At 38.8% G+C, this 23,937-nt stretch overlaps 3 protein-coding genes and 1 non-coding gene across 5 annotated transcripts; 2 read left to right on the top strand and 2 right to left on the bottom strand.

The window, feature by feature from the left end:
* Positions 1-2,731: 2,731 nt before the first annotated feature.
* Positions 2,732-4,181, bottom strand: LOC113692263 (enoyl-CoA delta isomerase 3-like). 2 transcript variants are annotated; one of them, XM_027210649.2, is made up of 2 exons: positions 3,647-4,181; positions 2,732-3,483 (listed from the first exon to the last, which is right to left on the bottom strand). In XM_027210649.2, exons 1-2 carry the CDS (start codon positions 3,880-3,882, stop codon positions 2,895-2,897), a joined length of 825 nt encoding a protein of 274 aa, XP_027066450.1. In that variant the 5' UTR covers positions 3,883-4,181; the 3' UTR covers positions 2,732-2,894. The 2 variants fall into 2 exon arrangements, with proteins under 2 accessions (XP_027066450.1, XP_027066451.1); XM_027210650.2 differs by having other exon boundaries at positions 2,732-3,417; positions 3,647-4,167.
* A 2,812-nt stretch (positions 4,182-6,993) lies between these two features.
* LOC113693127 (putative UPF0481 protein At3g02645) lies at positions 6,994-8,946 on the top strand. The gene has a single exon (XM_027211702.2). It carries the CDS (start codon positions 7,056-7,058, stop codon positions 8,775-8,777), a length of 1,722 nt encoding a protein of 573 aa, XP_027067503.2. The 5' UTR covers positions 6,994-7,055; the 3' UTR covers positions 8,778-8,946.
* A 6,919-nt stretch (positions 8,947-15,865) lies between these two features.
* On the top strand, positions 15,866-16,840 carry LOC113693131 (uncharacterized). Its single transcript, XM_027211707.2, has one exon. The coding sequence runs from the start codon at positions 15,866-15,868 to the stop codon at positions 16,838-16,840; it is 975 nt and encodes a 324-aa protein (XP_027067508.2).
* Positions 16,238-16,344, bottom strand: LOC113736150 (small nucleolar RNA R71). Its single transcript, XR_003459640.2, has one exon. It is a non-coding gene; the product is annotated as a small nucleolar RNA R71 (small nucleolar RNA).
* Positions 16,841-23,937: the final 7,097 nt, after the last annotated feature.

Raw genomic sequence — 23,937 nt, 5'->3', positions numbered from 1 at the left:
TCTGCACGCTCTCATTTTGAAACCTCTGTACATAAGAACGAAGGGACTCCACCGGATTCTGCTGTATATTTAGCAGATAAATCAAGGTCTTTGTTGTCGGTTTGGAAGATACAAATCAGTGAATAAATTTGTCCACCAGTTCTCCCAGGGAGGATATGCTCCTAAGTTCTAGTCCCTAGAACCATTTTCGAGTAGTCCCTTGCAAGAATACCGGGAAGGTTCGACAAATAATTGAGTCGAGAATGCAGTATAATCGAAAAGCTAAAATAAAGGCATGAAGGTAATCTTCAGGATCACCTCGGGCATCATAAGATGGTATTTTGGGGAGTTTTAAATTTTGGGGGAGCCTTTCCTCATTAATGTTATCCGTGAAAAGCGGAACCCTCATGTAATCCACCTCCAGCCTTCCTGGGTGCCGAGGTTCTTTCTTGACTCGTTTTCCCAGCAGACTCTGTGAGAATGCCTTGGAGATGGAGGCAATTCTAGAAGTAACCTTGGATGAGGCTCGTTTCGGGGTGCTTCTAATAGAATGTCTTCCATCAGATTCTTCATTGGATGGGATCTCGGGAGATTCATCTGATTTTCTCATAGAGGATTCGACCTCTTGCTTGCCTTGCCTCTTGAAGTACCTCCCTAACTTTTCGAAAATATTTGGGTTCTCAGCCATAAACTCGGCCATTCGGGTTATGGTTTGTTTGTTTGCGGGCTGAGTTCCTTGGGACCCTTGTTCTTGTTGAGATGCACCGCTTGGTTCAGCTCCAATAGCGAGAGCCTTTCTGCTCCTAGAACGCGTTGGTCTCATCTTCAGGTACTCTCGTTTCCCATAGACAGCGTCAATTGAAGAGGTGAATTCTGACCGGATAAGTTGCCTCGGGTAGCTGGAGTGTAATCCTGCTGGAAGAGGTAACTACACGAAGATCACCTTCTCAGTTTATTAGAGACGGGGCTAGGTCCCCCGATTTTCCTCCGACGGTCTAGTTAGTTTTTAGGTGAAAAATGTAAGAATATTCTCAGAGTTTAGGCTTTTACCAGTAAAATCATCCTTGTCTTAGTGAGGGGTCCTAATATTTATAGGGGACAATTTGGAGGGAAGAACCGTAGAGTTCAGATCCCTAGAAATATGATTTAGACAACATATCACCCTAACTTGACAACTCTGGGCAGTGGGCAGTGTGTCAGAGCAGTAAACAAAGTGTGACAAGAGTCACATCTACTTCGGTTGTGATGTAAATCACCACTCCGCTCCATGGTGACGTCGGATGCTGAGATCACCTCGGTCATCAGCATCCACGGAGTAGTCGAGGTGATCATAACAGATGGATCATCCCGAAGTAGGCTGGAGGACCGGTTTGGCCCAAACCGAACCGGGATAAGCATCCTCAGGGACCATATGTAGTATATTCGAAATGTATTTTGATTAAACTAAAAATCTTGTTCTTTCTCGTTTTAAAATCCAAATAGAATTACTGGACAAGATACTTAGAAAAATTGACTTCATATGTGTATAAACCATTTAAGTATATATGAATAAAATAGATAAACACCACACATTTAGTTAATTATGATTTATTGATCATTTATTACATCATTTTTATATAATAGAATAATTAAATATTACATATATAATAAAAAGTTTCAAATATATTTTAAATAATTGAAAAAATGGTATACAATAAACACTAATCAAAGAAAATTCTAAGAATAGAATTTTTTGCGAAAAAATGTATTTTGGGTTCAAATTTATGGCCTACCACTTATCCAGATAGACATAGAAAAAGTAGTTAATTCATCTTTAAATACTCTAAACCATGCTAATTTATCATAATAAAGACAATAAACGCTATCCTTAAGTGATAACTTGTAGCAAATATCATCTCTTTACTCTAGTGAAACATATGAATCAAATTTAAAGATTCTCCAATTTTTGTAGGTAAGGAATTCAAGCGTGGTATTTATGAGGTTTTAAAGTCCTCTGAATCTAGTCTCTGAATGTGGTTCCAACACAACAAATGGCACTCAATTTCATGTTTTTTACACAAAAATATGATCAAAATGCTAAAATTATTGCCTAAATGTTTGAAAATGGTAGGATCATATTAGGAATCCTATTGATCTTGCTAAATTAAAACCAAAATTTGATCCTATTTGTGATCTGAATCATTGGTCATTTTATGAATCCTAGTATCATACGATCCTACAATCCAGGTTGCAATCCTAATAACCATGCTTAAAATCAGCTTCACTCAAGTAGAACAATCCAAGGTTTTTCCCCATGTATTTATATCGGAAACAAACACAAATTCCTCAGAAGAATTGCTGAGAGCATAGACTGCCCCACACGTTTCCAAATTTACATGTACTTGTAGCTTGATTCCTACTCAGTAAGAGTTTCACCGTCAAAAAAATTACTCTATGGATAAAATGTATATCATTTCAACCTCCCGTGTATGTCTCACAAAATGGTATTTATCAGCTGAACATAATTCATTCTTTCAAGATCTGTGTTAAATTAATCTTGAAGGCCAAAAATTAGATAACTAGTTGTAGAGAAACTTTCTGTATTTTATTTTCCTAAACAATAATATTCAATGTCCTATCCTATTTTTGACCAAAAACTAGAAAATAAATGGATTATAAAAATGTTTAAGAGAGAGAGAGAGTAACCTCTAAATTTTGGTGCTAGGTCCAACTTACCTCAAATAAGTTACTTAAATCAAAGGTAATTCTCGACTGCCCAAAAACTGCATATTCATTCTTGTTACTCCAATAGTAAGAGAAAGCTGAATGTATACCACAAGGCATATGCGATCCCAAACCGGCAAGTGTTATTATGGTACTAGCTATTACTAGTAGCATTATTACAATCTTAAGACCGTAACAGAAGAATTGGGAGTTTAACAACTATGGCTAGAAGTCAATTCCAATTCCTTGCACAGCTCGGGATACAAAAGTTGTCTCATCTCAGCATAAAGCTCGCCATCCCATTCCTTTTTCGCTAGTTCGTCTGCCTGTGTCTTTGCAACTTCCAAGGCATCCTTCTCGGTTGCAACCTCATGGTTCCAATCCAGAAGTCCGATCTTTGCTGCTTCTTCTGCATCAATCTGCACGTCCCTCAACAGCAATTTACGACGAGCCAAAGGGCAGCCTACTTTTGACCTGATCAGGGCAGCGAAGTAGCCGGGGTAGCTCCTTTTCCTGGACAAAAGCTCAGCTCGCAGATACGGCTCAACGACTTGCTTCATTGTGAGATGGTCGTGGCTGAGAGCAAGTATCAGCCCTGCCTCCGTTGCATAGCCATTAATTGCTGCTATGGTGGGCATCGGAAGGGAAATCAAGTCTTTTACCACATCCTTGAAGCCATCATTCATTTCTTTGTATGCTTTATCCTCTGAGCCTCCAGCATGGGACCGGACATACCTGATCGAGTTGATACACCACAACTTATTTGTCACGAGTAATTGCATTAATCTACACCTTTTCTTTCTTGCAAAAAAAAAAAAAAATCAGAAAAATGACCGAAGTTGAATTCTAGACACTGTTATTTCGTTTCAATCGGACATTATCATTCAGATAATTCTGATGTGTAGTTACCGTAATATTTTTTGTAATGTAATGATTATTCAGAAATTATGTTCTGCAACCATACCTGAAGTCGAATCCTCTGCAGAATGAGCCACCCTGAGCGGTGGTAATGAGGACGGAGCCCGGGGTGGCCTTGGACTTGACATTCACCTCTTCAAGATAACCTCGGAACGAGTCAATGACTGTTGGGTTCAAAAGATGCTGATCTCTTTTGTGGGTTTCGAGCAGAGTGAGTACGAGGGAGTGGCGGAATTGTTCTAGCCTGAACTTGGTGCACTGCCTTATTAAGGTTATCTTCATGTTAGACTGGTCACGGACTTGGTGGTAAAGGTGGTTTTGGTAGGTAGCAACGAGGAAGATAGGCCAATTTGGTTCTTTAGAAGATAATGCAAGCCTTTTCTTACACAATTTTCACTGCGAGTATTTATATGTATCAGGTTATTCTAATGTATGCCGTAAGGTTCAGGATAAGAGGTGAATTAGGTGTTGCTTTGTTACCAAATATATAAATTTTTTGTAAAAGTGTATGCAATTCAGAGTGCAAATATTGATAATAAATTCTTAATAATGAGCCACTCTCCCTTTTTTTTTTTCTTCACAAAATAGAGAGTTAGGCTCCAATGACCAAAAATGCTTGAAGTGAGAATGCAACCTACAACAGGACACTTTTTTTTAGTCATTTAAAGTTCAAATTGGTGATGTGAAAAATGTGCATGTTTGAGAGCTGTTTGCAGCAGATTCAACAATATGTTATGCTACTAGGATGCCTTTAACATTATTGTGAACCATCATATACTGCCGTCCAAGAAAAATCAAGCAAGGTAGGTGCATAAGTTGTAAAATGCCCTTTGGTATGTATCTTAATGCACGCGTTTGAGCATTGATGACTTCTTATGTTCTTGTCTCCAGCTTTCGTCCATTTCTAGTTGGGAAGAAGACAAGAACAATTATTACTCTCTCAAATAATTGCACTAAGTCTAGTCAACAATTGTTTTTTTAATTTTAAATAAATCTTTTACTTTAAATTGTTGGATAATAATGCAACATATCCAAATGTTCACATGCAAAAATATCATGGCTTATGGTTCAGAAAGATTGTGAGGTCACCACCATACTGAACTATAGCTCCCTCTTTGAATTGACAGTGAATGAGAGGGGGGGGGGGGGGGGGGGGGGGCTATTGTCCTGACTTCTCTAGATGGTTTGCTTCACATATTGAGCTGCTGTGGTGCAAAAAATTAATATCTAAGTAATTTTTTCTTTCGCAGTTTGATGGTGTGAAAATTGATTTTGCCAGACTCAGATCGTGAGATATAATACTTTGTGCTAATTCACGGTATAGAATAATATTTAAAAAAAAAAAAGAACAAGTGAAAATATTTTACACAACTTTTGCTGTTCTAATATTTTTGTCTTTGTATTTGTAGTTTTAATCATTTTATAAGAGAAATGATATTAGCTCTCTTCAAAAAATCTCACGCACATCTTAAACTTCATCTAATGTAAAAGAAGGGAAGGAGTGCCTGAAGTTTTTTTTTTTTTTTTTTTTGAAAAGTAATAATATCATTTTCCTTTTATAATTGCAAATATTGATATGATGTGCAAATGAGTCTTCTAGTTAAAAAGAAAAAATTGACTTTATTTGGAATTATAGTAACATTTTCTTTCAAGTGGGCTTCTTTTTTTTTTCTTTTTTTTTGTCATCAAAATATTATTTTTTGATTATTGAAACATATTTATTATGACACTAAGTTTTTCCTAGTAAGTTTATGAAGATGAATTAACAAGATGGAAGCACGAGGGAGAAATATTTGTTTCTACAAGAAATCACAAATAAATCAAATAAAAGCGAGTGATTGAATGAAAAAGAATTCATTAGATTTTAAAGAGAAAATGTTATTTACACAGCTATTTTTACTAATCGTATTTTCATTATCACTTTAATCATATAGTTTTCATTTATTAGATTACATGATAAAACAAATAATGAGAGCATAAATAACAAAAAAAAAATAAAGTACAAATAACATTTCCCTTTTAAATTTGTTTTATGTCGAATGAAAAATTTTACAATCTCTAAAAGTGTTTGTTTATCTTCTTTTATCAGACAAAGAATTGATTATTGTGCCCAGCAACGTACCCCACCACATGAAAAGAAAATAATTGTCTATACAATCATGGTTTGATGGTTTACAACTGTATGGTTTCAATACTTTTGTACATCATTTCGATCATTCCGATGGGACTCAAATCTAATTAACTTGACCAAATCCAAAAAAGTCAACACACATGGCCCTAAAAAGATAACATAGAAAACTTGCAAAAATCACTTGACAGTGATTTTGACTTTAGTGCCTCCAATTCTGATTCATTTCTCATTAGGTAAAAGGACAATGAAGATTAATATTTTAAAGGAGGATGTTGTTTGCATTTTTACTATTTATTTTATTATATAATTTAATAAATAAAAATTATATCATTTTAATGTGATTAATAAAAAATTTTATAGAGGGACGGATAGTTTATACCTATCAAAGTACCCCACACGACGGGGGAAGAAAATGACTTATAATCAGAGTTTGATTTAAGGGTGTATGGTTTCAATACTCATGTACATCATTATCAACCACAACCAAATATCATTATTTTGATCCACTCGTGAAAAAGAAAACATAATCCTAAACAGATAATATAAACAACTTATACAAGTGATTGATAATATGCATTTCCAAATTACATGTATGAAGCGTGATAATTGATATAACTGAAAAAGTAATTAAAATTGACCATATAAGTTAGAAATTTTCTATTTTATACATCACATGGTGCAAAAAAAAAAAGAACACCAAAAAAAGTTGTAAATTCATTCCACTTACTTCTAAATTGTATGCATTTGAATTAAATTTTGCATATGTAACATGCATCTAAAACTACTAATGTGTATGGGATAAAATACCAAAAAACTCTCTGTAGTTTGTTGAATGTTCAATTTAACTCCCTCTGATTTAAAAAGTTACATTATAACTCCTTATGATTTCAGCTAACTTAAAAATTGGACAGAAGGCATCCAATCAGAGAGAGTTAAAATTGAACGTTCAACAAACTACAAGGAGTTTTTTTGGTATTTTATCCATTGTGTATGCTATCAGTATTAAAAAAGATAAATCCAAATTTTATATATTTATCCTAAGAAAATTCACTTTTTCCCAAAAACAAAAGAAAAAATATCGTCAGCATCTTTCCACACAAATATGAAGCACTAAAAATAAGAAATAGATTCACTCTTCTACCCTAAACTGCACACACTTAACATAAGAAAATGCACGCATTTGCCCAAGGAAGTGATACCAGGCCTCATTTTACACAAGCACCCTATAAATAATGACAGCTAGTGGTAACTAGTTAGTAACTAGTACTTACATGACTCAACCCTTTTTTAAGTTTAAACCCCAAAATCAAGAATACACCAAAAAATGCCTTCCACTTCCACTCCCGTTTTCACTTCTAGCGAGAGCCAAAAACGATGGATAAACCACATGAGGCTCAACTACATCAAGAACTATACCGTCCGCCCCTGCGTCTTCCATGCTCCAGACAACTTGAGGGACACCAAGCCCGAGGCTTATACTCCTCAGCTAGTAGGCCTCGGACCATACCACCATTTCTGGCCACAAGTTCAGCACATGGAAAGCCACAAACGGGCAACTGTTTTAGATTATCTGGAAGATCTTGAAAAGGAAGACTTCATCAAACTTGTTGAGGAAGGTCCTGAAGATTTTGAACCCAAAATTCGTTCGTGTTACGATCGATACCTCGACCTGGATAAGGAGACCTTGGCTTGGGTAGTCATTGTGGATGGCTTGTTCCTGTTGGACTTGATTGATTACCTGGGCTCTGAGGAGCCGAACAAGAACAACCCTGGGTCCGAGGACGTGGAAAAGGACAGGATTTACTCGAAGCCTGAAGCATTGGCTGCCGATGTATTCATGCTCGAGAACCAAATTCCAGTTGTTCTGATTCAGGAAATGCGTGCGATTCTCCAAGAAAGTTTCGATATTGATTCAGATGCAGAGTTGTTTGGGAAATTCGTCCGTTTTTGTGACAAGTACTCCCCCCTAAAGCTGACTTCAGATTCAACCTCAAGAAACGAAGCTTTTGACAATAAGAAGCATCTGCTGCATTTTATGTACCAAATGATTCTCAAAAACAAGATCAGAGATTTCAATCCAGAAAATATCCCTCAGGACAACAGAAATAACAACCATGATTCAGTTGGGATAGGCGACGAGGTGCGTAAAATTTCTCAAACAAATCAAGAACATTACGGGGAAAGCAGAGCAGGTGCAATCGCAAAAGCGGTAGCCTCTCATGCCGGGGAGTTTCTTGAGCACGCAATAGAGGAATTCGACTCTGCACTTTCGGATGCAAAAATGGCTGGAATTAAACTTCCAGGAAATGTAGAAAAAGTCACCAACATTCTCCGCAATTTGCAGAAGAATATTCAGCATGTGAATCACAAGAAAGATGGATCTTTGGGAGATCAAATTGGCATTCCTTCAGCTTCACGGCTGTATATCTTTCTCAAGATAAAATTCAAGCCGCTTCCTAAAGACTGTGGTATAGGAAATATTACACTGGACGGGAAGAAGAGGATACTGTATCTTCCAGTTATCACTCTGCGTCCTAATTCAGAAGTCATACTGAGGAACTTGGTGGCCTACGAGGCAACGTCGAAGATGGGATCGACCCAAATGAGGGATTATGTGGATTTGATGTGCGGGCTGATAAGATCCAAGAAAGATGTGGATTTGTTGGAGACATCCGGAGTCATTGAAAGAAAAATTCCTGCTGAAGAGATGGTCAAAATGTGCAATGGGTTTAAGAAATCTGATGAAAAGCCTGACGAGGAATCTAAGGTTCCTGGTACTGTGGAGGAAGTCAATAATCAGTTCAACAATGTTCGAATTGTGAAGGCTTCTAGATGCTGTATGAAGGTTTCTGCAGATTGTGTGAAATTTTGGAGGCCACTTTTTCCAATATTTGTGGTGTTGCTTCTTCTTTTTCAATCAATTTGTGACATATGGGACTGTAGGAGAAGGAGTTCTCTTGGAGGAGGAGCCTTGCGCGATCCTTATTTGGGGGACTTGGATCCTGAAGCTACACTCATGCTACCCCGGAAAATGTATCCATATTAGTCATGAATTTGAAAGCTCCAAATCCAGCATTGGGAATAATGAACTACAATAGCTAGTTGGGGGCTGATCAGCAAAATGTTCCTGTATTTCTATTGCCATCCCCCTTGATGATTGTTAATTAAGATCTATATATAACTTTTGTGATGCCTAAGATAGTCTTGTTGGGGTATATGAATTATGGGTGAGTGTGTGTCTCTATATCTATTCTGTGAAGCCCTTTGTGTTAGTGTAGTTGTTAACACTTTAACTTGAGAAAATTAGGCAAATGATTTTGATACTCCATTTTTAAAAAAAAAAGCTATGATTTTGGTTACATTGTCAAGTTAGTCCAATTATATGTTACTACTATGTTTTATTTGACTTGCTACAAGGTTGCTTTCCGATGGATAGAGGTTGTAAAATTCTCATGGATTCCCTGGCCATTAAAGAGTGCATCGAGCAGGACCCAAGTTTTGATTGGGAATGATATGATCTTAGGCTTTAAAGGCCATTCCACTTTGTTAGAAAAATATAATGAACTTTTATTGCCTTTTGACAGTGTGTAAAGTTGAAAAATGTAACCTGGGCTCTAGAAATTTGCAGTGTTTTTTTTTCAAATAAGTGAAAGGTTTTGAACATAAAATCTCCAATTTACAGCGTAATATGTTAGTTTTCTCTACAAGCATTTTGTTTATACCAAAATATTAACCGCAGTTTAATTTCACAAGACTATTCCCTAAATGCTGTAGTGTCAAACGTTGTAACTTTTTTTTTCCGGAAACGTTAGAGGTTGTATTGATAAACAATATAAATTACAAAAGTATGGGCAAAGGCCCAATCCACCTATACATCGTGTACAAAGACACGGAGGAAGCTAGCGCTCCTCATCTAATGGAATGCTTGTAGCATATGAACTAATCCACCTATCAAACGTTGTAACAAGATACACTTATCCCATCACTAGATACGGAAGTGGTTATGAGTCCAAAGATTTGAATTATTGTAGCAGAATCTCTTATTTACATCATATTATGTCAATTTTCTAGCATTTTCTCTATGAGCATTTTGTTTATACTGAAATATTAATTGCAGTCTAATTTTCACAAGACTATTCCCTAAATCATAATCTTTGTGCTCGATTCTTTTTTTAATGCTGTAGTGTCAAACGTTGTAACAGGATACATATATCCCATCACCAGAAAACGGAAGTGGTTGTGAGTCAAAAGATTTGAATTATTGTAGAGAAATGGGAAAAACTTGCTTAGTTGTAAGAATTATGCTCTTTTGGTGTCATGATTGACATCACTTGTGAATCAATGTGTTGAGCTAATCTTAATTAATGTCGTTTGCGAACATTTGTGGAAGATATTCTTTGGAGAGAAAGTTAGTCATGTACTTTCGTCTGCTAATTTTCAGAAAATTAATTAACGTTCCACATTCGTCCATAATAATCACATCATCCGAATAAAAAAGAGTGTCATGCATTGCTAGTTTCCGATAAAAGTTCCTCCAAAATTGGAAATGAGAAAAATCCAGAGCATGAGTATGAAGAACTGCAGATATTCTAGCACTGGGATCAAAATGGTGGCAAGATGTTTTTACACATTAGCGTTACAATAAGATGAGTTGAGAAAGAATTAAGACATATAAACCAACTTGAAAGGGGGGAAAAACAAAGGCAGAAAAGAAGCTGAAGAAACTTCTCTTCCTCTACAGATTGACGATCATGTGATAGAAATGATTTTAGTCAATTGCTTTGTTGATATACAGATCTTCAATCAAGCGTCAAAATTAAATTGAAGGAAATTTTTTTTTCTGTATCCTTAAAATTAGAAAATTTGAATAAATGACTCATTTTCTATAATCACGTTTTCACACTGATTATTTGGACATCTTTTTGTTCTTTGTTCTCTAATGGACTTTTGCTTATTAATTATTTTCATTACCATTTTTTAAAAGTAGTCAAATATTATTATATTTTCCAATAAATCTACTTCTCTCGTTTGATATTTTACAGCCATAAATTCGAATGAAAAATTAAATCACAATTTAAGACTAATTTAGAAAAGAAAGAAAGAAAATACTTAGCATAATAGAAGGATGGTTTTGTCTCTTAGGGGACTAAGCTAAAAAAAATTAAAATTAAGAGGTAAACTGCAAATCTAACTATACGTTAGGGATAACTTTTGTGATTAACCCTTATGTATGCAACAATTTTTCATAAATTTGATTTTAGCAAACTCCAAAGGCGCTTACTTTTCAACCATCATTCTTGCCTTAAATCAAAGACAGCGAGAAAAATGCCCGAAGATTGAGGTGGCTAACGTCAGTGTATTGTGCAGGGCAGTAGGTCGGGGAATGAGCCATTAGAAAAGGCAGTGTAACTAGATTGCTCTTTAAATTTGCAGAAAGCCAGAAGATGAATTTAAACAATGTCAGCATTGGAGGTCTTTGTATCTCAGTTTTTGGACAAAAGGGATGTTTTATTAAGCATCAATGGCATAATACAGGTTAGCCAATTGGGCTAACATCGGCCAATGGCCAAGGCTTTCATCAGTCAACCGCCAGGGAAAATCTTTCATCTTTTCAGGAGAAACTCTAAGGCGTTCAAGAGACCATGGATAATGGAAGGCAAGAACAGCAGCTGTAACGGACAATGGGGGATGGCACGGCTTCTTTGGACACAAAAAATTTGGTGGTTCCAATTACTCTAATGGTAATCAGATCACCATTTCCTTCAAATTCCTGATTGAGCATAGATAAGGTTTTTGGTATTCGCCTAAAAAAAAGGGTTTTGGTGTTTCGAGATCTGATTTGAATAATTGTGCATTAGTATTTGATGATGGAAGATAATGACTTTCCTCTGTCTTCTGTGTACAATGCCAGGGGCTAGATATCATTTGCTGAACCGCTAGCTGAGATTAGAAGCTTGTTGGACCGTTATTTGGAAAATGTTGCTGAAGGAAATTAAACAATAATTTATGACTCAACAAGAAATTTCACAAGTGGTATCAGAGCTCTATGTTCAAGGGTTTGATCCTGTGATATCTATGGTGTTTGAAGAGAGTGCAAAATTTTTTGATAGAGAAACCTATACCATAAAAAGGTATAGAGGTTGTGGTAGAATACTCATATATTGAAAAATTGGACCACGAGAGTTGGTCTTGAAATACTCGTTTGTTTATTGGAATTAGGGAAAGACCCTAATTGGATAGAGGTCTAAAAATAGGGATTCTATTGTGATTATTGATGTTATGCAGTGATCGAAAGGAAAAAAAAAGGTCCTGCCAAATTGTTGATTATCACAGTGAAGTTTGATCAAATTTGAAGCCAGGGAGGTCAGGAAATTCAAGGAAGAAAAAAATATTTGTCAAGGTATGCAAATTATTTTGAATTGTTATGGATAGAGAATTTATGAATGGTGAAAAATTCAAAGTTTATGCACACTTAGTGGTGATAAAGAAGGATTTGAATGGTCAAGAATAATGCACAAATATCTTAGGAAGTGTGGTTTGAGTGAATTTCTTGAGATCAATTTAAATAGTGGTCAATCAAAAGAAATTCAGAAAAGGAGGGCCAGATTATTTTTTCAAAATAATGCAAAAATCAATGGTTAGTATTATAAAAGGCTTATAATCTCTACTCAATCACCTCAATGGTTTTGGTCAGATCTCTTTTATATTTTGATGATAGAATTTTCATATGAATCTAATTCTAAGTCAAAATTTGGTTTGGAATGGGAAGTTAATTTGGAAGAGAATGTATTTGTTGATGATAACGAGATTTTTGAAATTTTTGATATGGTTGAAAATTATGATTTGCATGCTTTATTTTGGGTGATTGATGAAGAAGAAATTTGTGATGAGGAAGAAGTAAAAAAAAAAGTTTTTGATGAGGCAAATAAAGAAGAAATTGTGGGTGCACATGAAAATAAAGAATTTGTGACTCAAAAAGAAATCTCATGTGTGGTTGAGAAAGAATGTGAAATCATTAGTCAAATTAAAGATGTGATTGAAAATCGTGATGATATAGAAATTGTTGAATTTATCGAGGTTGGTGAATTTTTTGAAGAGAAAAATCATGTGATGGGATTGGTTGAAATCAATTGTGGAGTGGACAAATTAATTGAAGGTTGTGGTGCAGTTAAAGTTGATGCGATTATTAATGTGGAAAAAGTAAAGGAAAAATATGGTGATGTTGGAAATCTCAGTAGTGGAAATTATGATTTTATGGTGTTGGGCAATTTTCTTGGTGATATGGATGAATTAAATTATGGAGAATTGGATGAAGAATGGGTAAATATGTTTGAATTTTTTGACAAAAGAGATCGTGCCAAGAAATTGTTCGACAAGTATCAGTTTCGTTCACTACCATGCGTGAAGATGAAAATGGAGATCAATTACAAGTTGGAGTTCCATGTCATCTATATAGCAACAGAGTTATTCATGAAAATTCAAGCTCGGGATGATATTGGAGATGACAAAATCAAGAGTTTGGTTTAAGGGAGGCAATAAAGGAAATTAAACCAAGCTATTTTAGGATTTAGTTTCTCAATTCTTTTTGGTGTCTTATTTGTTTAGTTTTTATATTAGATTAGGAAATTTCAAGTTAGTTTGCAAGTAAGTTTTGGTTTACAATTATAGTTGTTTTAGGAAATTTTACAGTCTATAAATACTACTAGTCTACTAGGTTATTATTTGAAGAATTGAGTTGAGTCTAGAGAGTGGATTTGAGAGCAAATCTCATAATTGAGATTTGTGAGTTGTTGTGAGCAAAAGGCTACAACGTATTTGTTAGTGTTGATATTTGAGTTTTGGATTGATAAAATTATTGAGGATTTGTTGTGTGTTTGTTCTCTTCCTCTTCCCACATATTTTTATATGTGTTAGAATTGCTTCCGCTATGCATGCACAATTTTTTGTGTGTTAACAATTGCTTTGCCACGTTTTGTACTCCGCTAATGGACGGTAGTATTCCTATGTACTAAAAAGATAAAAATCAAAGTAAGATGACTTCATCTAATACGTAGCTAGAGGTGCTTTTGAGTCGAGTTTAAACTTGACTCGAGTTATAACACATGAGTTCGACCTTGAACTTGAGCACAATGAGCTTTTAGAAGTTGAGCTCAAACCTGAGTTTGATTTCAATTTACCTTACTCGAACTTGAGTTTCAATTCAACTAAACCTAATCAAGTCTAATTGAGTTCAATCAAATCTATGTGAGCCTAATCGAGCTCACTTAATAAAAATAAATATTTTATATAGAATTTTAAATAAAGAATATAAACAAACATTTACATTAGAAGTTCAATTAGGCTCATCGAGCCTTTGAGGTATCGAGCAATTTGAACTTGATAGGGTATCATTTGTTAGTAATTTTATTATTAATTTTCCCTTTTATCCTTGCCAATTATTGTATTAATTGTTGATATCTACTCATATTTGGTATCTGGATTTAATTTCAGGGAATGAAGCAGAAAACTACCAAAAAGGAGGGACTTTTTGTAGAAAATGGAGACTTCTAAGGGCTTCAATCCTTGGGCCCTTGAATTGGCGGGGACCACAAAGCTATAGTCATTTTGGGCTCTTCAAAGAAAGGAACGTACAGAGACTTGGAACAAGAAGTAATTTGGAGGCTTTGTCCACATGTGTGGGGACCACCGGAGATAGCCTTTAGTCATCTTTCTTTTGGCTTTTTAAGGGGAGAACGTACGGAGCAAAAGGACGGCTCTAGTTTAGCTTTTAGGATAGTTTTAGTTTTCCTTTCTTCTGACTGGCCTCTGACACACGCCAGGTGTTCGACAATATTCCCCAACGGGAAAAACATCTTTTATTCCTAGCTTTCTAGTAAAAACGCAATGCCTTTGCAATCAATTAATTCGTGTGGTGATTTAATTATGCAGCGTGGCTAAGCCTTCCATCTAGTCAAGGGTCAACTCGACGGCGCAGTCCCGAAAATCTGTGAGATCTAATTAGTTTTCACGCGTTCTTTAATTTATTAATATTTGCACGTTGTCTGCTTGAATTTTCATGGGATTATTTTATTAATTGGATGTCAAGGGCCCGATGTTCAATGTGATTTATTAATCTCGTGCCAATTTAGTCAATTAAATCCGTAATTGTTTGATTGATTAATATTAGTGGCAACTGGTGTGTTTACACATTAGGGGAATGTGCAATCTAATTTAAATAACCATTGTAGCGTGTTATTGATTAGGGCTAGGTTTTTCTAGTTATTAATGTAATTGAAAAATTAATTCCTACGGTCGTACCTAGGAGTATTTTCTGGTTAGAGGTGATCAATGGTCGTACCTTGGTCATCTATAAATTAAGGAAAAATTGGTCGTTAGAGTTCATCGGCGACTATAACTAACCTATTAATAAATTAAGTGAACCTCTCTTGCATCAATGATCGGATAAATGGACTGTGTCTGGGTAGTTGCATCCTTGGCTATAATTTATTTATTCTTGATTTAATTCCTGCAATATTTGTGCTAGTTAATTATTCATTTTTAGTTAAATTGTTAAATTGTTTTTAGTTTCATTCCGGTGAAATCCCCCTTACCAATTGGAATTTAAAAGAGACAAATGTCTCCAGTCCCTGAGGAGACGACCCTACTTGCCACTGTCTACTTTTCAGTGATTTTTGTCACCTAATTAATTCTGGTATATCGGATTAAGCAAATTCTTCGGGAACAAAGTGAATCAAGTAACCCATTGTACACCTAGAGTCCCTGCTCCAGTACCTAGGATTAATTATTGACTGCTTTTAGTGGTATTTAGGATTCTATTATTATTATTGCACAGGATCGACGACCTGTCAATTTTTGTCGCCGTTGCCGGGGACTGGCGTCAATTATTTGTTTCTTTTCAATTTCAATTTTGTTCTAATTTTCTGGTATTTTTTCTAGTTTATGCCTCGTTCTTCTCGTACAGGCGAATGAATTTTCGATCCTGAAGTAGAGAAAATCGCACGTAGAACGAGGAAAGAAACCAGACAACTCAGAGAGACGCACTCCAGTGCCGCATCTCAGAGATCTGAGCCAGAAACTGAACTAGCAGATTCATTTGGTGACACTTCGAGCGACTCGGAACAAGAGGAAATCACCATGGCAAATGCACAAACACTAAGGGAGTTGGCTGCGCCTAATTTAAATCAGCAACCTTTGTGCATTACTTTTCCAAGTTTAAATGATAACACATCTTTTGAGTTGAAATTTGGCCTAATTCACCTCTTACCATCTTTTCATGGTTTACCAGGTGAGGAGCCCTATAAGCACTTGCAGGAGTTCGATGTCGTATGCAATAGTATGAAACCCCCGGGAATCACCGAGGAGCAGATAAAAATGAGGGCCTTCCCCTTCTCTTTGAAGGACTCTTTGAATGACTGGCTGTACTACCTACCACCGGGTAGTATCACCACATGGGACCAACTAAAGAAAAAATTCCTGGACAAGTACTTTCCAGCGTCCCGAGATACAAGCCTGAGGAAGGAGATATGCGGCATCAGACAACACCCAGGCGAGTCCCTCTATAAATACTGGGAGAGGTTTAAGAAACTATGTATCAAATGCCCTCAGCATCAGATAAGTGAGCAACTGCTCATTCAATATTTCTACGAGGGGCTACTTTTTAGAGACAGGAGTATAATCGATACTGCAAGTGGAGGGGCGTTAGTGAACAAGACTCCTCGGGCAACATGGGAATTGATAGAGGGGATGGCTGAAAATTCGCAGCAGTTTGGCACTAGGGAGGATGTCCCAACACATAAGGTGAATGAGGTGGAAACATCCTCCATCCAACAACAAATTTCTGAATTGACATCCTTCGTGCGGCAGCTAGCTGTGGGTAGTGCCTTACAAGCCAAAGTGTGTGGGGTATGTGCTGCTTTGGGTTATTCTACAGAGATGTGTCCACTAGTTCAAGAAGAAAATGCAGAGCAGGTGAACATGGCTGGCCACGCGCCTGCGCCAAGAAGGCAGTACGACCCGTACTCAAGTACCTACAATCTTGGTTGGAGGGACCACCCCAACCTGAGTTATGGGGGGAACAAGCCGTCTAATTTCATGCCAAATAGACAATAAAAGCATCAACAGCAATACCAGCCTCGCCCACCACCACCCCCTTCAAACTCAAGTCCGTCCCTAGAAGAGATGATGAAGCAACTACTTGCAAATCAACAGAAGACGGATTCAGACTTATAAGCTATGAAAAATCAGTGGGGACAAGTGCAATCATTGCAAACTCAGGTAAATCAAATGGCCATCACGCTCAATCGGTTGGAGTCCCAAATGCAAGGAAAACTGTCATCTCAACCTGAATTGAACCTGAAGAATGTGAGCGCTATGACCTTGAGAAATGGCAAGGAGGTCCAAGGACCCGACCCGTTGATTTCTAAGGACAAGGACGAAGATCAAATTGAGAAAGAGCTGGAAGAGGAGGGCGGAGATAATAAAAATTCAAAGGTAATTCCGGACCCACCCATTCCAGTTAGAACCAACCCACCTCCCTTCCCAAGCAGATTGGAGAAACCAAGGAAGCAGGACAAGGAGAAAGAGGTCCTGGAGATCTTTTGCAAGGTGGAGATCAATATTCCCCTTCTAGATGCGATTAAACAGGTACTCAGATACGTAAAATTTTTGAGGGACTTGTGTGTCAACCGAAGGCAATTGAAGGGAGATGAGAGAGTGGTAGTAGGGGAAATGTGTCAGCAATTCTGCAACGAAAGCTTCCACCGAAATGCGGGGACCCAGGTATGTTCACTATTCCTTGTAGGATAGGCAATACCTTGATTGGAAGGGTTATGTTAGATCTAGGAGCCTCAATTAACGTGATGCCCAAGTCTATATATGCTTCTTTGAATTTAGGTCCTTTAAGAGAGACTGGGATAATAATCCAACTGGCTGACCGAACTAATGCATACCCTGATGGGTTGATTGATGATGTTTTAGTGAAAATTAATGAATTGATTTTTCCTGCTAATTTTTACGTGCTTGATATGGATGATGAATACTCTCACGACCCATCACCTTTACTGTTAGGTAGACTCATCTTGAGTACAGCTCGAACTAAAATTGATGTTAATAAGGGCACCCTATCTATGGAATTTGATGGTGAGATTGTTCATTTTAACATTTTCGAATCCATGAAATATCCTTCAGAATCACATGCTGGCTCTGTTTTCTCTATAAATGTTATTGACCCTGCTGTACGAGAAGTTTTTGAAATTGAAGGCAGGGATGAGTTGGAGGTCACCTTGACCAGGCACTTCGAGTCAGAGATGACGTCTGGAGTAGAGTTGAGTGAAGAACTCAAACGTGTGATTGGAGCGTTACAAACGTTGCCAACCACAAAAATAAGGTATGATCTCGTACCCATTTTTATACCTGAACCTCACCAAAGGCTACTTCCATATGTGGTGCAGGCGTCTGTCTTAGAGTTGAAACCGTTGCCAAAACACCTAAAGTATGCGTACTTGGGTGAAGGGGAGACACTCCCAGTGATTATCTCCGCCAGTTTATCAAAAGTCCAAGAAGACAAATTGATTCGGGTTTTGAGGGACCATAAGCAGGCAATAGGATGGACCATCGCCGACATCAAGGGAATTAGCCCAGTGGTATGTATGCATCGAATTCGACTCGAGGAGGGTGCTAAACCTATTCGGCAGGCTCAAAGGAGACTGAATCCCCTTATGATGGAAGTAGTAAAGAAAGAGATTCTAAAACTGTTGGATGTGGGGATAATCTTTGATATATCAGATAGCCCCTGGGTGAATCCAATACAGGTGGTTCCGAAGAAGGCATGGGTGACGGTAGAGTCAAATCAAGAGGGTGAGCTTGTACCAGTTCGGAAGCCCACCCGGTGGCGGCAGTGTATAGAGTATAGGAAATTGAACGCAGTCACGAAAAATGATCATTTTCCCCTTCCTTTCATTGATCAAATGGTAGAGCGATTAGCAGGTCGAGCTTACTATTGTTTTTTGGATGAATTTTCAGGTTATTTTCAAATTGCTATCGCACCTGAGGACCAGGAGAAAACTACCTTCACGTGCCCGTTTGGAACATTTGCATACCGGAGGATGCCATTTGGGCTATGCAATGCACCTGCTACCTTCCAACGATGCATGATAAGTATCTTTTCAGAATATGTTGAGAAGATTATTGAGATTTTTATGGATGATTTCAGTGTGTATGGGAAAAGTTTCGATAACTGCCTAGATAACCTGAAATTAATTTTGGTTAGGTGTATAGAAACTAATCTTGTGCTCAATTGGAAAAAATGCCATTTTATGGTCGAGTACGGGATAGTTTTTGGTCATATAGTATCATCTAAGGGTATTGAGGTTGATAAAGCGAAAATAGATGTTATATCTACTTTACCTTACCCTGCGAGTGTGCGGGAAGTGCGTTCTTTCTTGGGTCATGCAGGTTTCTACAGAAGATTTATCAAAGATTTCTCGAAAATTGGAGCACCCATGTTCCAACTTTTGCAAAAAGATGTACCCTTCGAGTTCGATGAAGCATGTAAGAGGGCGTTCAACAGGTTGAAGGAGCTATTGATCTCCGCACCTATTATCCAACCACCCGACTGGGACCCACAATTCGAGATCATGTGCGACACTAGCGATTATGCAGTGGGCGCGGTGCTGGGTCAAAGAGTGGGGAAGACAGCCCATACTATCTACTACACATCTCGAGTCTTGAACGGAGCTCAGTTGAACTATTCGACCACCGAAAAGGAGCTTTTAGCTGTAATTTTTGCTTTAGAGAAATTTCGGTCCTATTTACTTGGTGCTAAAGTTGTTATTTTCTCTGATCATGCAGCTTTGCGGTATCTGTTGACCAAAAAAGAGGCAAAACGGCGACTTATAAGATGGATACTGTTGCTTCAAGAGTTTGACCTGGAGATCAGAGACAAGAAAGGAGCCGAAAATCTGGTAGCAGATCATTTGAGTCGAGTACAAGTCATCAAGGACGACCTCCCACTGAGAGAAATATTCCCCAATGAGCACTTATTTTCTGTTAATTTATCCCTGTCTTGGTATGCAGATATTGTTAATTTTCTAGTCACTGACAAGTTTCCTGCAGGATGGCCTAAGGCAAAAGGGACAAGTTAAGGAGTGACGCAAAGTCTGACATCTGGGATGACCCTTACCTCTGGAAGCGTGGTGCCGACCAAATCATTCGTAGATGTGTAAGTGAGAATGAATTCCAATCTATTTTAGCTTATTGTCACTCTTTTGCATGTGGAGATCACTTTGGACCAAAGAGGACGACTCGTAAGGTTCTAGAGAGTAGATTTTATTGGCCGACCCTCTTTAAGGATGCCTACTCATTTTGTAAGTCATGTGATAAGTGCCAACGAGTAGATAATATTTCTCGTAGAGATCAAATGACTCAAACCCCAATGATTTTTGTTGAGATTTTTGACGTTTGGGGTATTGACTTTATGGGCTCTTTTCCTCCGTCTTATTGTTTTCTAGATATATTGCTTGCCGTAGACTATGTTTTAAAATGGGTGGAAGCAAAATCCACCCGTACTAATAATTCCAAAGTGGTTGCAAAATTTGTCAAATCTAACATTTTTGTCCGCTTTGGGATGTCACGAGCAATTGTAAGCGATCGAGATTCCCATTTTTGCAACAGAACGATTGCTACACTTTTTAGGAGATACGGTGTCTTGCACAAAGTCTCCACTTCTTACCATCCTCAGACAAACGGTCAGGCGGAAGCATCAAATCGAGAGATCAAGTCGATTTTGGAGAAGATGGTTCGACCCGATAGGAAGGATTGGAGTATGAGACTTGAAGATGCCTTATGGGCATATAGAACGGTGTACAAGATGCCAATCGACATGTCCCCTTATCGTTTGGTATTTGGAAAGCCATGTCATCTCCCCGTCGAGTTCGAGCATAGAGTATTTTGAGCAGTCAAACAATGCAACATGGATGTTGACGAGGGCGGAATTCAAAGAAAATTGCAATTACAAGAATTGGAGGAGATTCGAAACGAAGCCTACGAGAATGCTGTGATTTATAAGGAGAAGAATAAGATATTTCATGACCAGCAGGTCTCTAGGAAGACGTTTGAATGTGGGCAGAAAGTTCTGCTGTACCACTCGAAATTGAAATTATTTCCAGGTAAGTTACGTTCTCGTTGGATCGGTCCCTTCGTTGTAACTAATGTCTTTGATTATGGTGCAGTGGAGATTCAGAATTTAAGGACGGAGAAGAAATTTGTGGTGAATGGTCATCGTCTCAAACCATATTATGATGGGGCTCCAGTTGAACGGGTAGGGACGATGCCTTTGGAGGATCCGATTTGCTTGGTTTAAGCAAATTATGGGTTATGTCTAGCCAAAGACACTAAAGAAAGGCGCTAGTTTGGGAGGCAACCCGAATATTAGTCTTATTATTTTTTGTTGTTCATTTCTTTTGTTTTCTCGTTTTCTCGTTGGATAGTATCAATATTAATATTTCCTCCACTGTGATCAAGAAGTGAAATCTTGGAGTGCCCACGCGGTGTTTGTGTTTCTTGAGATCAGAGGACGAAGACCAATCTTTGCGTGCCCACGCGGTGTTTGTGTCTCCTGAGGTCAGATGATGTTTTGTGATCTTGGCATGTTCATGCGGTGTTTGACGACCCAAACCATGAGTTAAAAAAAAAAAGAAAAAAAAATTATTATTATTATTATTATTATTATTATTACTTTCATTAAAAGAAAAAGAAAAGATTATTTTCTTTCTAAACCCTAAAAAAAAATAATAATAAATAAATAAATAAAATTAAAATTTAGAAAAAAATTAAAAAAAAAATTTTTAAAGCAATTTCCAATTTGGACGATTTACGTTAGAATAATTTTTGTAAAAAAAAAATTTCCCTTTTCTCTTTTCTTCATTTTCTTTTTTTTTCTTTTCTTTTTTTTCTTTCTTTCTTTCTCTCTTCTTCCCCGCTGCCCCTGTTTTCCCCTTTTCCTTCTTTTCCTTCGTTCGTTCCCCGCCGCTGCTAGCTCCTCTTCCAAAGCTCGCGGCCACCACCATCAACTCGTCACCGTGCGCACGAAGCTCCGACCACCGCCTCCCCACCATCTCACCCAATGCGCGTCGCCCCTCTTTCCTCCCCCACTCTTCCCGCGCGCTCGCTGCCATTCCTCAGCCGCGCCTCTCCCCGTCTCGATCTCTCCCTCCTCGCGGCCGTCCATCACCGAACGCCGCAGGTGTGCTCAGTCCACGCAGCTCGCCGCGCCCAGCGGACAGCAGTCGCGACCGACAGCCACACGTGGCTCTTTCTCCTCACCGCTGCTGCTGTCCGCCACGCCACCAGGAGCCGACGCTCGCCACCCCAAGCTCCACCCCGCACGCTCCGCTGCTCCAGCACCAGCTCTCCTCCAGTTTCGTCTGCCGCAGCCTCAGCTCGCCACGCCGCACGCCGCCAAGAGCTCCATCGTGCGACCTTCTCCTTGCGAGAGCTCAACCTGCGCGAGCGCCGTCTCCTCCCCTCAGCTCGCCGCCACCAGCCACCGTCGTGCGCACAACCGCGCGCGTGGCCGAGCCTCTGCCGCCGCACCTCACCCACGGTCTGCTCCAACACCAGCTCTTCTCCAGTTTCGCCCACAACCAGAGCCACCGCTACCCACAAGCCGCGTGCATGAAGCTCCCCCAGCCCCTGCCCAAGCTCCACGACCACCGCTACCAGCTCCCTCGCGGCCAGGAGCTTCCTCGCGTGCCACTAGCGTGCTTCCACCTCACCCACGTAGCTCCTCCTCCTCTTCACGGCCATCAACTGTCCAGCCATGCCGTCACCACCTGTCAATTTCTGACAGGCGGAGGTATTGCAATTTCTTCCCCAATTAGTTTAACTCTCTGAAATTTGTGTATGGGTTTCCTGATGGTTTAAAGAAGGTGGTGGTTTGGGCATTTTCTGGGGTTCATTTTGGACTGCATTGAGTGTAATTGCTGCTATATTGCTGGCCGTTTGATTTAATCCCTCCTTGTATATGCACCAGTGGTACTGGTCACGGTGTTGCTTAAAATTCTTAAAATTTGATCGAATTCTATTAGGTTGTTGCTGGAATTGCCGGTTCCTTGGCCCAATTGCAAATTTTGATCGTTTGAATTGGGTAATTGACTGTCCAATTGGTGACATTTGTTGAGTTTCACTTGCTTCAATTGGTTGAATTCACTGCTCTGTTGGGGTCCCTGTTGGTATCACTTGAGTTCTGTTTTGTTAATTTCTATCTTGTGCCCCTGAAGTGACGTTGGCTATGTATTTTTCTGTGCCTGTTTGTTGAATTGGAAGGCTACTGTGCCCTTCTTTTGCTTATTGTTGATCGGTTGTGTCTGTTTGCCTTGCTTGGGGTATTTGGAGTAGTTGTTGCACTTTTAGACTATTATGTTTCTGCATTGAACTCATTTGGAACCACCGATAATTCTTCATTGCATTTGCTGTCTTGTTGGGGTAATTCTTATAACCTGTGGGTGCTTGAATTGTGCTTTCTATTGATTGGGTCACCTGCTAGCTACCATGGTCAAACCACGATCTTCCTCTTCTAGGTCTAGGAACCCTAGGACCCCTTAGCCCCCTCCACCCCAGCACTCCATTCCCGCCTCTGACCCTCACACGACCCTTCCTCCTCTGGGAGGAGGGCTCGTCTTGGGCGACAACGAGGCGTCCATATCTCTGACCCTGCACATTTTGGGGGTCATTTGGATTTCACCAGAGTAGCCGACAAGCGGCGATATGCTGCGACTTGTGAACGACGGATTATCCCATGCCGTTATCGAGACGCCGCCACCTTGGGTCTCCTAATTATCCGAGTTGGTTTTGACGATTTGATTGAGGCCATTGGGTGGCTTCCCTATTCTCGTATTACTGACCGTCCGGCCTTTGTTGAGTTAGTCAGGGAGTTCTATGCCACATTTGAGTTTGACCTTCCAACGGGTTACACAGTTTCTACCCCTAACGTCATCCGTTTTCGTCTAATGGGTCAGAAGTTCCACCATTCCATTACTGACTTTAATCTGACCTTTGGCTTTATTGATCCGGCTTATACCGAGTCTCGTGAGTATGCCGAGAGTGCATGTGACTATGTTCAACCCTTTTTCTCCCGCTATCGCCATATTTGGGAGGAGAAGTCCGTCGACAGGAATAACTATGACCCTCGTCTATCTAAGGGTTCTTAT

The sequence above is a fragment of the Coffea arabica genome, chromosome 6c (genome assembly GCF_036785885.1).
Source record: "Coffea arabica cultivar ET-39 chromosome 6c, Coffea Arabica ET-39 HiFi, whole genome shotgun sequence".
Lineage (NCBI taxonomy): Eukaryota > Viridiplantae > Streptophyta > Magnoliopsida > Gentianales > Rubiaceae > Coffea > Coffea arabica.
Note: the sequence above shows the minus strand (reverse complement) of the source record. Positions and strands in the feature narration are given on the sequence as shown.

What these genes read in the sequence shown, in the direction of transcription:
- LOC113692263 (XM_027210649.2), bottom strand. Translation starts at nt 3,882, where the DNA reads ATGAAGATAACCTTAATAAGGCAGTGCACCAAGTTCAGGCTAGAACAA. An exon ending in TGCAGAGGATTCGACTTCAG is followed by an intron (nt 3,484 to 3,646) that starts GTATGGTTGCAG and finishes TTTTTTTGCAAG; the next exon opens with AAAGAAAAGGTGTAGATTAA.
- LOC113693127 (XM_027211702.2), top strand. Translation starts at nt 7,056, where the DNA reads ATGCCTTCCACTTCCACTCCCGTTTTCACTTCTAGCGAGAGCCAAAAA.
- LOC113693131 (XM_027211707.2), top strand. Translation starts at nt 15,866, where the DNA reads ATGGCAAATGCACAAACACTAAGGGAGTTGGCTGCGCCTAATTTAAAT.